General features: G+C 36.6%; 1 protein-coding gene across 1 annotated transcript; it reads right to left on the reverse strand.

Annotated features, from left to right (window-relative positions):
- Nucleotides 1-280: 280 nt before the first annotated feature.
- LOC123546454 (lymphocyte antigen 75-like) lies at nucleotides 281-14,291 on the reverse strand. The gene is made up of 14 exons (XM_045332725.2): nucleotides 14,085-14,291; nucleotides 13,276-13,442; nucleotides 12,739-12,869; nucleotides 11,419-11,546; nucleotides 10,908-11,098; nucleotides 9,804-9,931; nucleotides 9,146-9,273; nucleotides 8,508-8,674; nucleotides 8,142-8,260; nucleotides 7,663-7,790; nucleotides 6,776-6,942; nucleotides 5,774-5,907; nucleotides 2,873-3,006; nucleotides 281-611 (listed from the first exon to the last, which is right to left on the reverse strand). Exons 1-14 carry the CDS (start codon nucleotides 14,197-14,199, stop codon nucleotides 469-471), a joined length of 1,980 nt encoding a protein of 659 aa, XP_045188660.2. The 5' UTR covers nucleotides 14,200-14,291; the 3' UTR covers nucleotides 281-468.
- Nucleotides 14,292-14,478: the final 187 nt, after the last annotated feature.

Genomic DNA, 14,478 nt, shown 5'->3' on the forward strand with positions numbered 1-14,478 from the left:
CACCGTACCATTACATACTGTATGAAGATTAGCACTCTTTTTAAACCTGGACTTTGAGCCAAATAGAATTTATTCTGCTTTCCCTAGTAGCAATGACAATTTGTTGTCAACTAACCAGTTACTAACTCGTTCAAGATCCTGGGTTAACAAACGCTCAATTTCTATTTTACATTTGCCAGACACTAAAATGGCAGAGTCATCGTTTACTTCTATTTTCTGCTTTAAAGAGTCCAAACTTCGATTCGCGAATTATACCATAAGGAAAAACACAGAGCAACCATCAAGGTATTGGATTTTTATAAAAATTTTCATAACATGTATATTATCAATTACATCATGAGAGTCGTCATCTTACATAGAATGTCAGACGGTTATTGCCGGCAATAATAGTGTAAAATCACCAGAAACGCCAGTCCAATGTGCAACAAACGACAGTTCGGCGTGCAAGAAATACAATATATGCATTTATTATGCAAATGCTGGAAACAGAACATATGTAAGATGTAAAAGGTAATGAAGAATCAGAGCGTAGACGACGAAATACATTCCAAGAATGAACACCGATGACACAGAGTATTTGCTGAGAAACACTTTTGATCCGGCGCTTGAACCTGGAATAAAAAAGTAAAATAATATATGTATTAGTACATTAATTGTGTCAAAATGCTTTCCCTGATATGAGTATGATATTAGAAATATGGCTTTGGAAAATATTCTTGAAAGTCAGTCAGACTGGGTTATGATAATCTGTTAACTTTTGTAACTTCAGATGGGAATTTCTTGCATACCAGACGGGGATTTCCGGTATTTTTACCGGTGCTGGAAAAATCCATCTTACACCCCGGGGTGTAAGATGACTCTCGTGCTTTAAATGACGTATTACGAACTACATATATGTAGAAGATTTATGTAGTTATTTATATTTTATTTCGAAAAACGGAATAAAAATCCAGTACCTTGACAGTTCCTCTTTATTCCTGATAGTATATTTCTCGATTCAAAACACGTTATTTTATCAAAAATCCATAACGTTACTCTGCAACAGATCAAACAAAACCAGAACTAAACATTGTTATTTGTCTTTGAAACGTCATGACGTCTTTCCTGTTTACGGACGTTGCTTTCCCGCGCTTTGTTAAAATACGCTGCTATAAGAAATAGTTCTAAAAAGAAAGCCGTTCGACTGATTTTATTTTTATTATTATTTCTTGATATCGGTATGCAAGAAAAAGATTCTGTCACTGGTTATAGGTGCAGATGGGAATATCCGGCTCTCGGGTAACTGTTTAGGCGGTAACTCGGTAGGAACCTCGTTACCGCCTAAACAGTTACCCTCGAGGCCGGAAATTCCCATCTGCACCTACAACCAGTGAAAGAATCTTATAATCCTGTTCCAGGGTAACTGTTTCGGCGGAACCGGGGCTCTGTGGAGTTACCGCTGAAACAGTTACTCAAGGAAAGGATATTCTGAAAAGGATCTTTTAAAGACAGACAAAAATCTTAAAACTTGTAATCTACGCAACCAAAATACTTTAGGTTGCGATTTCCATTATCTCTTTAATTACTTTACAGTTGAAAGAAGAAAATATTTAAAGGAGTGGTATTTTGAAATCAAAATGCTGTCAAATTTTACCCATTTTATTGTGTGTGGATTTTTTTTTCAGGTGAAAATACTGGATATATTTCATTCTAATAGTTCGATAATTCACTGAAAATCATGTAACAATTAATATTTCATGCTACCACACTTTAATATAATAACATCATTGTCAATTTTTGCCATTTTTATTATTTTGTTGTTGCTTATGTTGTTGTTGACATATGCTCTTAAAGGGCGTTGACTTTTATCCATAAACTAAATTAAGGTAAAAAGATAAAGCTTAAACCATTCCCTCAAAACATTCACCCTTCACAGAATCGCACTTTTTTCCACCCGAGCTATCTATGACCCGAAAGCCGCAGAGTATTTGCCCTTGTTATACTAGGCAGACACTGACACACTGCACTACCAAGGGCGCTTCTGGAATTGTAGAAATGCCCAAACAGCATTCTTTTCAGTAAATGAAAGATAACAAACACAGGGACTTAGGCCGGGCGGCGAATATGCATGGAAGGTGCTTGACCTGCTGTACAATATTGCTCTTGTGTACAGATGTATTGTTATGACTATGCATTGTTATGAATAAGGCAGCTGCTCCGTAAATCAGTGTGTGAGCGACGTATAACGTATTTTTTCAGTAAATGATTTGGCGGGTGCACTGTGTTTGCACAACAGGGCCGTTGGATTGAAGACAACTGTGTAAAGCAGCCGTTTGCAACTTTTAGTTCTTTTTGCAATAACTGGTCGGTCTTGCCCTTTCCTAAGCCACTGTCTATTTTTTTATCCGCCTTTGAGGTTCGAAATAATGTACTTATGTCTCATCCTCTGTCAGAAGTACATTAAGCCTCGCTTCATCCGCATATTTATAGATCTTAGAAGTTAATTTGCAGCGTAGCACCCTTTGTACTTCTTGCTCTTTGGTCAAAAGATGGGAAACATACATAGCACACATCTTCAATAATTTCAAGTACTTAATTAGAATTTGATGAATATTTCTCGATAAAATGCCCACCGGTGCAGGCGATACTGCTGGAATGTGTACCAATTTTAGTATATCATCCAGAACTGAACACTAGTTGAGTTATCAGCCGAACCCGGAATCAAACCCGAATGACTGGTGTTGGACAAATCTATACTAACAACTTGTAAAGTCTTGGAGTTAAAACACTTTAGTAAACCTACTTGCAAATTACACCCCACACGTGAATGACATTAATTTACCTACTTCATTATTCTACAGTATGGAATGTTTGTGGAATACAAGGTACTTACTGACACCGTATGCGGGTCTCTCACAAATGTAAGGCCGCTTGTCTGAGCACACGGTGTTAATGTACACAGCACCAAATATAATAACAACACAATTTTCATTGCCATTCACAAATTTTGGCATTGTCGTCCAGGGACTGAAAAAAACCATTGTGAAACATATTTAGTTGTGTTTTTATTCCAGATAAAGATGAAACTTAAGAGGTTCTGTTTTACCCATCTATTCCGAAGCATTATTTGAGCTACACTTAAAAAGTGTGATGAAAGAATTGATATTATACATCATTTTAAATTAAAAGTAATAGAGATCATTTATTTCAAAGTATTTTGATATAAATAATCTAGAGAAGAAACAGAGCATTCAAATGATTCGTCTTTGATTTGTCGTTAGAGTATACAAAAAATTTGCAATCCCTTCATCCAGTCGGTTAACATCAACGCTCGCTTAAGACCAGCCGGCTTAAGATTCACAGCTCAGCTTAAGATTCCCACGCCAGACTTACATCCGCTCAGCTATAAAGTTCCACGTAAGCTAATATCCACGCTCATCTTAAAATCCACGCTCGCTTAACATCCCACGCTCAGGCTTAAGATCCACACTCCACTAAACATCCCACGCTCCGGCTTAAGATCCCACGCTCAGGCTTAACATCCCATGCTTAGGCTTAAGATCCTACACTCAGGCTTAAGATCCCACGCTCCAGCTAAACATCCCACGCTCTGGCTTAACATCCCACGCCCCGGCTTAAGAGAACGTTATCATTTATAATCAAGGTTCATTAATAGTGTGTTTTTTCGGGTTTATCGTTTTTTATTAAGTCATATAAACTATAGTGTCTACTTGTAGCACTGAGCCTAACTTGATAGTGCTGCATCATTTGAATATATTGCCAGCTTGCTTAGCTCAGTAGGGAGAGCGCAGATCTTCAGATCGCGGAATCGCCAGTTCGATCCCCGGGCGAGACGCATGTTCCAGTTGACGATTTGATAAAAGACATTGTGTCTGAAATCATTTGTCCTCCACCTTTGATTGATATGGGGAAGTTGGCAGTTTTTTCGCAGAACAGGTTTGTACTGATAAAGAATCCAGGAACACTGGTTTGGTTTTACCCGCCGTTTCATAACAGAAAAGCTAACCCCCCTCCCCGACCCCCGACAAACAAGAGGACCATGATGGTCCTGAATCGCTCACCTGTTCCCACATGACCCAGTTTTGAGTATGACGTCGTTTTTTCTATTATTTGACATAGTGACCTAGTTTTACAGCTCATGTAATCCAGTTTTGAACTTGACCTAGATATCATCAAAATGAAAATTCTGACCAATTTTCATGAAGATCCATTGAAAAATATGGCCTCTAGAGAGGTCACAAGGTTTTTCTATTATCTGACTTATTGACCTAGTTTTTGAAGGTACGTGACCCTGTTTTGAATTTGACCTAGATATCATCAAGATGAACATTCTCACTAATTTTCATGAAGATCTCATGAAAAATATGGCCTCTAGAGAGGTCACAAGGTTTTTCTATTTTTATATCTACTGGCCTAGTTTTTGATCGCACGTGACCCAGTTTCACAACAGATTTAGATATCATCAAGGTGAACATTCAGACCAATTTTCATGAAGATCCATTGAAAAATATGGCCTCTAGAGAGGTCAAAAGATTTTTCTAATTTTAGACCTACTGACCTAGTTTTTGACCGCAGTTGACCCAGTTTCAAACTTGACCTAGATATCATCAAGATGAACATTTAGACCTAATTTCATACAAGTCCCATGAAAAGTATGGCCTCTAGAGAGGTCACAAGGTTTTTTAATATTATTTGACCTACTGACCTAGTTTTTAATGGCACGTAACCCAGTTTCAAACTTGACCTAGATATCATCAAGGTGAACATTCTGACCAATTTTTATGAAGACCCATTTAAGGGTATGAACTAGAGAGGTCACAAGGTTTTTCTATGTTAAGACCTATTGACCTAGTTTTTGATTGCAGTTAACCCAGTTTCAAACTTGACCTATATATCATCAAGATAAACATTCAGACCATCTTTCATACAGATCCCATGAAAAATATGGCCTCTAGAGAGGTCACAAGGTTTTTTCATTATTTGGCCTATTGACCTACTTTTTGATAGCACGTGACCCACTTTCAAACTTGGCCTAGATATCATCAAGATGAACATTCTGACCAATTTTCATGCAGATCCCATAAAAAATACGGCCTCTACAGAGGTCACAAGGTTTTTCTATTATTTGACCTACTGACCTAGTTTTGGAATGGACGTAAGTCAGTTTCAAACTTGAAATAGATATCATCAAGATGAACATTCTGACTAATTTTTATGCAGATCCCATGAAAAATATGACCTCTAGAGAGGTCACAAGGATTTTCTATTATTTGACCTACCGACCTAGTTTTTGACCGCAGTTGACCCACTTTTAAATTTTAACTAGATATTATCAAGGTAAACATTTTACCCAACTTTCATGAAGATCCATTGAAAAGTATGGCCTCTAGAGCGGTCACAAGGTTTTATTATTTTTAGACCAACTGACCTAGTTTTTATCGGCACGTGACCCAGTTTCAAACTTGACCTAGATATCATCAAGGTAAACATTCTGACCAACTTTCATAAAGATCCCATGAAAAATGTGACCTCTAGAGTGGTCACAAGCAAAGTTTACGGACGGACGCACGCACGGGCGGACGACGGACGCACGCACGTACGGACGACGGACGCCGCGCGATCACAAAAGCTCACCTTGTCACTTTGTGACAGGTGAGCTAAAACAATGTTGATATATTACGCCCTTGACACATGACATGATACCCCATCCAGTCAAATCACAGTATCAGGTTAATGTGAAGACCACGTGTATGTTAACATAAAGTTTACGTACATGATTCCGCTTGGCGGAGGTGCATTCCAGCTTGTGTCGAACCCCCAGAATCCCTCATGTCCTTCGTCTGTCAACCCAGTATACCATTCTGTAATGTTTGATGTTTGTTTTTGAAGCTGGGCGAGTGTCCAGTTCTACGTGAAGATATAAAGTTAAAATTAATATATATTATGTGTGGCAATTGGTCTGCTGATGCGTCAAGTGTGGTGTGCTGTGTGTTGTGTGCTTGTCACCTTCCGCTTTCAGCCTCCACCGCTGGCTAACCTTCTGGTGAAAAAGGAGCCGAGTGCATAAGTCTTCCCTGCCAGTACATAGCCTCTCTGCAGACAAGCCCTTTTGCAGTGCCTCCGAGTTGGCGCCACAGAGCACCTTGCGGCCTCAGGCAGAACTGCAGGGGACTCGGAGGAGGTCTACCCCGAGACATGTGGCATGTCAGGCCCACCGGTGTGTGGACACGCCCTGATGCCTATGAACAGACCCCCAGCTATGGGACAAATAGCTCCTGTGTTCCCAGGATAGGGTTTTAACTCGGAACTAAGGGTGAAGTAACCCCGAAAGAAACCTAGAGAGTTGAAGACAGAGGTGCTGGGCCATTGGCACTCTCTTAACGAACCACAGCACCATGCAATATCGCTATGACTACGCGAACGAAAAGAAGAAGAATATATATTATTATTATTAGAAACAATAAAAGGTTTACGTGGACGATGTCCAACGCATTGATGCACTCCGCATTTACATAAATACCTAATCAAAATTCTTTGTTTCGTATGCAGTCGCACAGAAATCATACGGCTGGATAAAATTATATGACCAGCAGCGCTTAAGAGTACTATTTGCGATCTAAGGGAGACAACGTGTGTTATTGACATTTCCATAAATTAAAAAGTTATTTACCATTATGCAGTAATGTTGTCATTTACAGTAAACCAACAACAAAAGTCAATATAAAGTGTTTTACAACAACTGAAATAACCTAAGCGAATTGAAAAATAGCCCTACTAATTCTGAAAGGCCACCAAACGCCATAAGATATGACGTTCTCGGGAAACTGAGCTGGTTGCATTTTGAATGAGCCTCATCGAATGTTGCCATGGTTTTGCTGAAATAATAGCAGTTCGTCTGGTCACCAGCATTGCGACTAATCCATCCTGTTGGGCAAGGTGCGTCTGTAAACATAGTTTCTCATTGGCAATATAGGCATGGTATAAACAGCTTTTCTTCGTGAAACACTCTTTCTATTGCTGTTTTACGAAAGTTGTTTAAAAACATTTATCTAATAACTTCTGCCTTTCCTTTAATATAAAACAAACTTGTCTTTAAATGATAAATATTTCATCAAAAAACCTTTAATAGGAAAAAACTATGGTTTCAACTATATCAGTAACAATACACATTCAGACTGAGCTTGGTATTTTGTTTTTTGTGTACGTGTTTATGGAGTAAAAGTTAATTAAATTCGAAGAAAGTTCTATCAAAGACGATGTTTTTGCGTTTTCCGTGAATTATCGTTCTGAAAACAGGGACAAGTTACGTTTGTAAAAACATATTGTTTGTTTGTTTGTTTGTTTTGGGTTTAACGCCATTTTTCAACAGTATTTCAGTCATGTAACGGCGGGCAGTTAACCTAACCAGTGTTCCTGGATTCTGTACCAGTACAAACCTGTTCTCCGCAAGTAACTGCCAACTTCCCCATATGAATGATCAGAGGTCGAGGACTAATGATTTCAGACACAATGTCGTTTATCAAATAGTCACGGAGAACATAAGCCCTGCCCAAGGATCGAACTCGCGACCCCGCGATCCGTAGACCAAAGCTTTTACCTACTGAGCTAAGCGGGCGGACAAAAAAAAAACACACACAAAAAAAAGAAAAACATATTGTATACCTTCTGTATTAAGTTCACATATGAAGCCCGCTTTTATGAGACAACTGACGTCGTTAAAGGTTCCAGATTTAATAGCAACTGCGCATGCCTCGTTGCCTTTGTAATTGTTTGGCTCCATGTTCCATTTACTGTTGCGACAAACAAAAACAAACATTAAATTTTAGTGCTGATATATACTGGTCCTCTTTGCAAAGTGTCTTATACAGAAAGGAAAGCGGAGTGTATAATTTATTATGAGGTTTACTGGCTCGAGTCAGTCGGATTTTTATCTTTTACTTATAGATATTATAATAGTTTATGACTCATTTCCATTCGATAAATACTTTAAAAATACTTGCTGCATTATACACGTACATTTTATTGTCTTTTTCCTACTTTAAAATTCCATTAAGGACTCGGCGACCATAAGTAGAAACGTATTTGCATGTTGAAATTCGCATTTTGAAAACTAATTCCACCTACTAATCGCTTCTACTCACACTAAATTCAGGTCAGCCGAGGACCCATCAGCCCAGTGCCAAGTATTGCTCTGGAAATTGAGTCCAGTCCAAAACCACAAGCCGCTTTCAAATATGCTGTTTTGTGTTTCTATCCATGTCTGATCAAAACAGTAAAAGATATATATTTCATTGTCGAAAATACACAAAAAAATGCTACAAACCCTATAAGAAATCAGACGTTTACCTAATGCAATACGGATTTTGATTTCGTATTTATTTGTAACAGATAAACCTTAGATTTTACAGATTCTTCACAAGTATATAATAAAGGATGTCACTTACTATTGTGCAATAAAATTCTTTTAATCATGAATATATCCTGACAATGCAACGATAAACTGAAACCTTTTTGTCAAGTGAATCTATCTTTATTAGGCTTGAGCCGGCCTGCCCACAAGCACCCTGGGCGTCTGACCAGGTTTTCTTCTGGTAGGTCTCAATTAGGTAGCAGAATTGACCAGCTCTTGTCCAGGCACTGGGGCAACCTAATCCCAGTAAAACGTTTTTACTCACTGAAGATAAAAACTCACTTTGCTTTACATAAAGATGACATGTTGTAGCCGATCATTGGCGTATGATTTGAACAATCCATGCAAAACACTCAGTCCTGATTAGTTCAATTAGTTAATACAAGCACAATGGGAAATATCTGCATAATTAAACGAACTTGAAATACAATTCAGAAATTAAAACCAATTGATAGAGAGAAAGAGACAATCACTCTTGCAAACACCATGAAAGTACATGCTTTCACTGGAAGTGGGCGAAAAGAAAGGGGTTATCAGTTTCCGTCTCATTGTGACGTACTGGCATCACTAATTAATTGAACACATTTGTCCGAGTGTCAAGCGTTTCCAATTTTTATACCAAGTTAGAAAAGCTAACCAATACCAGAATGATAAATAAGTACAAACGAACCAATACAGTTTTCACATTTATGGGACTGATAAAATTACGCTACCAATATCTACAACAAAACTTACTATCATTTTCTTTCATGCATATATAGCTTTCTTTGTTGGTACAGTTAAGGTCTGCCAAAGAACCGTTGCTATTCGTAAAAACACATTTTTCCTGACCTCCCAAATTGTTTGGCTCCTCTGCCCAAAACCTTAAAAATGCAATTTCTGTTTAATATTTAAATATTCCACTATCTTAGCAATTCAAGCGAACGGTACATATTTCCTCTTGTGTTGTCTGAATATCTTTGTTTATTTGGTTCGGGTTTAACGCCGTTTTTCAAAGAATTTCCCCACATGAATCATAGGTGGAGGACGAATGACTTAAGACACCAGGTCTTTTATCAAATCTGAAGATCTGCGCCCTCCCTCTTATGTTATGCAGGCGGGCAACTCATTTATTTTAATAAAAAAAAATAGAAAAGGCTGTGCGTGTCGCTAAAATATACATTTAATCAATTTAAATTAACTTGATACACGCTTTTCAACTGAACGCAAAAGTGTAACTTCAATGTGTATGTGTTCATAGTAGTTCCGCTAAAGCCGGTGCTACGGTACGTGAGGAATGTTGTACATTTCATTACTTTTCAGGAACAGAAACAATCAAACCAAACTTGCTACTGCTTTGTTTCTTTCTTTCTAAGCTTCCAGTGGTTCTAATTATAGATTTTAATATTCTTACACTAGACTTTTATCAACAGCATTTCCATCTATCCATTTGTATTGACCTTCTGTCTGTTTGTCGGTCAGTCCAATCCACCATGACTGCGAAGTCAACGAGATTAAAGGTAACTGGTGTCTGATATATTGCTGAAAATGGAATATTTCATGATTAAATACAATATCAAAATTATCAAATAATGTTATAAACTGATTAATATAAGTAACAAGACTCAGAAATACATTTTACTACCAAATAATTAACTAGACTAAACATCATAACTTAAAATCACTTTTTCTGTTTTATATCTTCCCTTAATCAGTATACATGTATAAAAAGAATCGCCATCTCATATCAACACAGACATATTTAATATCCATCCCTATATTTGCTATTAAACGATTAACACATCAAAATTCAACTCTTCCGATTCGAACAGCTATTTTCAAGGAATAAATTCCGTGTACCTGTTACAACTATTCTTGCAAAGTTTTTCTAATTTGTAATACAAATAAAGTAGGAAGATACATGTATATCAAATAGTTATACGATTTGCCTGTTTTATCAACATGTGGGTACCGGTCTTGCTACATTTCCCTATATTTTTGTGAATTTTGTCATTACTCTTGCTACCCAGTCTTACAACGAGATAAACCCGCCCGCTTAGCTCAAAAGGGAGAGCGCAGATCTACGGGTCTCTGGGTCGTGAGTTCGATCCCCGGGCGCGGCGGATGTTCTCCGTGACGATTTGATAAAAAACATTGTGTCTGAAATCATTCGTCCTCCACCTCTGATTCATATTGGAAAGTTGGAAGGTATTTGCGGAAAACAGGTTTGTACTGGTACAGAATTCACGAACACTGATTAGGTTAACTGCCCGCCGTTACATAACTGAAATACTGTTGAAAACGGCGTTAAACCCAAAACAAACAAAAACACAATGAGATAAGTAATTTCTTTACATCGACGGAGCAAACATGCGCATCGAACCCTCTATTAATATTGACCGACAGTAAGTTTAAAACAATAACATGTACTCTTCGAACAGCTGCATATGTGAGTTCCTTCAAAGCGGTTGTTTTGTTCTTGACAAAATACATATGTGATAGAAACATTTTCTGTTACCAGTTCGTTTTGAGATTCTATATATAGGAGATGAGATAGTTGTGACGCCGCAGTTGTGCCCTTTAGAAGGGTGGAACATTTCTGTTTAGCATCATTCCAAGTGAGCATGTTAAATGGATCTTCTAAGCCGGACGGGAAATGATAACATCCAGTACTATAGTTGAACCATCCATCGAGGCATGATCCACCAGCTGAGAAGAGAAGTATAACCAATTTACTAGAAGATATACGCAAATCAACAAACGTTACTGCAATAAGAAAAATAATGTGTATATAAGTGTCAATAATAATTTATATACATACACCAGTTTATGTTTTTCACGTATCTATTTAAACCATGCAGGTCAACATCAACTTTGTTAATTCTACAAATTTCTGAATAACTGTTTTTATAATATTTTCCTCAATTTCCTCAATATTAAGACTTATTTATATATGCTCATTAAAGCCATTCTCTTTTACTATTTGAATGAGTCTCGTCTGTTGCAAAATGCGACTCCCGCATACTCACCATTGTTTAGGTATTCACAAATGTATCCCTTTTTATCCCCGCAACGCTCGTCACTTACACTACCCTGGATGTTTAAAGCTCCACAATTCTGAAGATGCTGTGTATCGTCTGGTTCGTGTATCCAATGTCTAGAGAAAGGAAACATGTAAAAGCTATTTTTATTTATTTTAAATTCATATCTCATTCTAAAGTTTATTATAATCAAACTTTACGCGAGGGTATTAATTACTTCTCAAACAATAAAAAAAAAACAACATACAAAACCAAACACTTTGAACCGTAATATGCCCAAATCAATACCTCTCAGAGTCTAGGAGTTTAATGGCATTTTAAATCTTTGAATACGCAAGTCTTCTGAGCTTATTAACGCAAAACTCATTGTAACGCCAACTGATCAACAATATCAAAGGTGGCCTATCCCAGTAGGGATATTCAAAGTAACAAACGCGTTAAAGTTTTTTTCTGTTGATTTTAAGAATGATAACTCTTTTTAGATCTTAAAGTTGGTTCAGGTAATTCCTAGGCTCAAAACTTTTGAGTTGATTGTTTACACTTTAATGTGTTTACTGAGTGCATATAACATGTAAGATTGTTAATTACAGGATTTATTTTTAACAGTTGATTTTCCTATCCTGGTTGCTCAACCAAGATTGAGTATATCAACTTAATAAATATACCTTGCCTAACGAATTAAACGAATAGAAGAACTCTTGTATTGTATTTATCAAATACAGGCATTATCAAATTTAACTTTTAGCCTAAGTTCATTGGAAACGCATGCTTGTAAAATTATAATGAGTTCCCTTTGCCTATCTTTGTGCACAGCCAAGATATCTTTGTGCGCAGTCAAGACAGATTGGAAATAAATACTTAAGTTACGCATTGATTCAGATTGTTTAAATATCACAATAACTATTAAATGCAAATGTAAAACTAGAAATTCTATTGAAATAAAAAAGGTCGCCTTTTATATATTTGTATGTTTAAGGATACGTAAGCAAGTTACCAAACATTTTATACAATGATAAAAGCCATGTGATGCATTTCTATTATCCAACTCTACGTAATGGTCTTTATGTTTATTTGATCAATGTTTAAGATAATGTATGGAAAAAAAAGAAGAAAAATGTCATAAATATTGCTTACATGTGACTAATCACCTTACATTCCTAGCGCCCGAAAACAGCCGTAGTCTTAATTTAGTCTAAACGTCAAGTGCATTTACCGTGCTCATACAGCCAAGCTGAGGAGAGAATCCATGACACGGTTGCATTCTATGTCCCGGAATTATATCGATTTTCAATTGTATAATATACTTACATGATACTAATGTCAGCACTGACGGCGTACGAGCCTCGATCATACACCCATACATTCGGATCAGCTAGATCATTTAGATCTGTCCACCATCTTGTGTCCTGGCTATTCTTAGTAATACTCTGGACATCACTCTGAAATATTTTTGAATACAAATTATGTCGGTCATTTCTTTTGAAGTTCAATCATTTGTTTGCGTAGCAACAATTGTTGTTTAAACAGATAAAATTTGTGAATAAATTTCCTCATTACATTGGAAATCTTTGTGCAAAGTATTCTATATTGACAAAATATTTTATAGGAGAAAAGGGAAAAAATGTTATATTTTTTGGACTGGTGTTTATTTCTATAGAGGTCTATTATGTTGGTTATGTTTTAACAGTCGTCATGGACCAGCGTTTCAGTGTTTTGTTCCTACCAGCAATAACAGGCTCAAGAATCACTGGAAACTGTATTGTGTCATTCTAACACGGTAACCTTTACTAAACACACACCTGCAGTTACAATAAACTGAAACATATCACAGTTTCAGACACATACCATCATAGATTGATCGTACAACCTAACTAAAGTGGAGTCCATTTTCTTGCATTCTTTGTCTGCATTGTACCAGGACATTCTGACATTGCTCACTCTATAGCAGTACTTGTCTCCAACAATTTGCCAGTCTGGACCGCATCCAGGATCACCAGCGTAACTGCTTACAACTGAAACACAATGACGGTAAAAGTATTAACGCTTCTGTAAATATTATATTACATGTACTGTAATGCCTGGTAGGTCTTAATAAACTACTAAGTTGTAATAGGTTGATTTTCGCTGGAAGATGTTTGAAAACAGAAATGTTACAGTAAAAGTTCGTGTTACTTACATGGTGCAACTGTACCATGTCATGAAAATGTTTTAACAAGGTGTTTATAGTGTACATGTCCCTGAAAGTTTATGGTAGTTTGAGTGTACTCGCTGACTGGAAACATAAAATGTAAACTACTTTAACCGCAGAAGGAGGATGGTTCATGGAGTATTTAAAAATTCGACCCTTTCATAATTAATTAATAAAAAATAGTCCAAACCTATTTTCGATTTGTTTTGGTTTCCATATATTTCTGCTTCGTACTGAAATTGACTCAGTCGTGTTTATTTGCTTTTATGTTTTGACATAATATAATTTTATGTTATTCTAAGTGTGCTTCTTTGGGACTTAAAGAGTTTTTGGTAAGTTATTTACTTTCTGTTTCATACTGTAGCTATGAAAAACTGGTTAATGAGATACACATTAGACTGAAACCAATAAATATTTCAAGATTGATGTTCAAACACAGTGTACTAGTATAATAATGTGTACTTACAACATAGAATTACAGTAATAAGAGTCCCTCGTGAAAGATGCGACATTGTTCCAGTCATACCTCTGAAGACTAGTAAATAACAAATATTTGTCACACTGCTGATGCAACTGAACATATACTAATGAGATATATTTTCACCCTTAAATAAATTTGTGCAGATATATTCATATTGTAAAAATATATCGGCTGTTATCTTCAGTTACTTGGATGGGGATACGTTGAATATATCAAGTGTATTCAATTGTTCCTATCTACCATTGTGATAAGATAACAAATAATCTACTCATTAACTTTGTTCTACACATTCTACATTTCGCGACACACGTTCATTACAAATGTAGTCCAAAACATACATCATTTCCTTATTAAAACGCTCTAGGTTATTAAATATAAA

Source organism: Mercenaria mercenaria, chromosome 9, assembly GCF_021730395.1.
Source record: "Mercenaria mercenaria strain notata chromosome 9, MADL_Memer_1, whole genome shotgun sequence".
In the NCBI taxonomy this organism is placed as follows: domain Eukaryota; kingdom Metazoa; phylum Mollusca; class Bivalvia; order Venerida; family Veneridae; genus Mercenaria; species Mercenaria mercenaria.

Coding starts and splice junctions, on each gene's coding strand:
- LOC123546454 (XM_045332725.2), bottom strand. CDS start 14,199: ATGTTCAGTTGCATCAGCAGTGTGACAAATATTTGTTATTTACTAGTC. Junction 13,443..14,084: donor TATTACTGTAATTCTATGTT/GTAAGTACACAT, acceptor ATTGTGTTTCAG/TTGTAAGCAGTTACGCTGGT. Junction 8,675..9,145: donor ATGCATGAAAGAAAATGATA/GTAAGTTTTGTT, acceptor TTTTATCTTCAG/TGAGTAAAAACGTTTTACTG.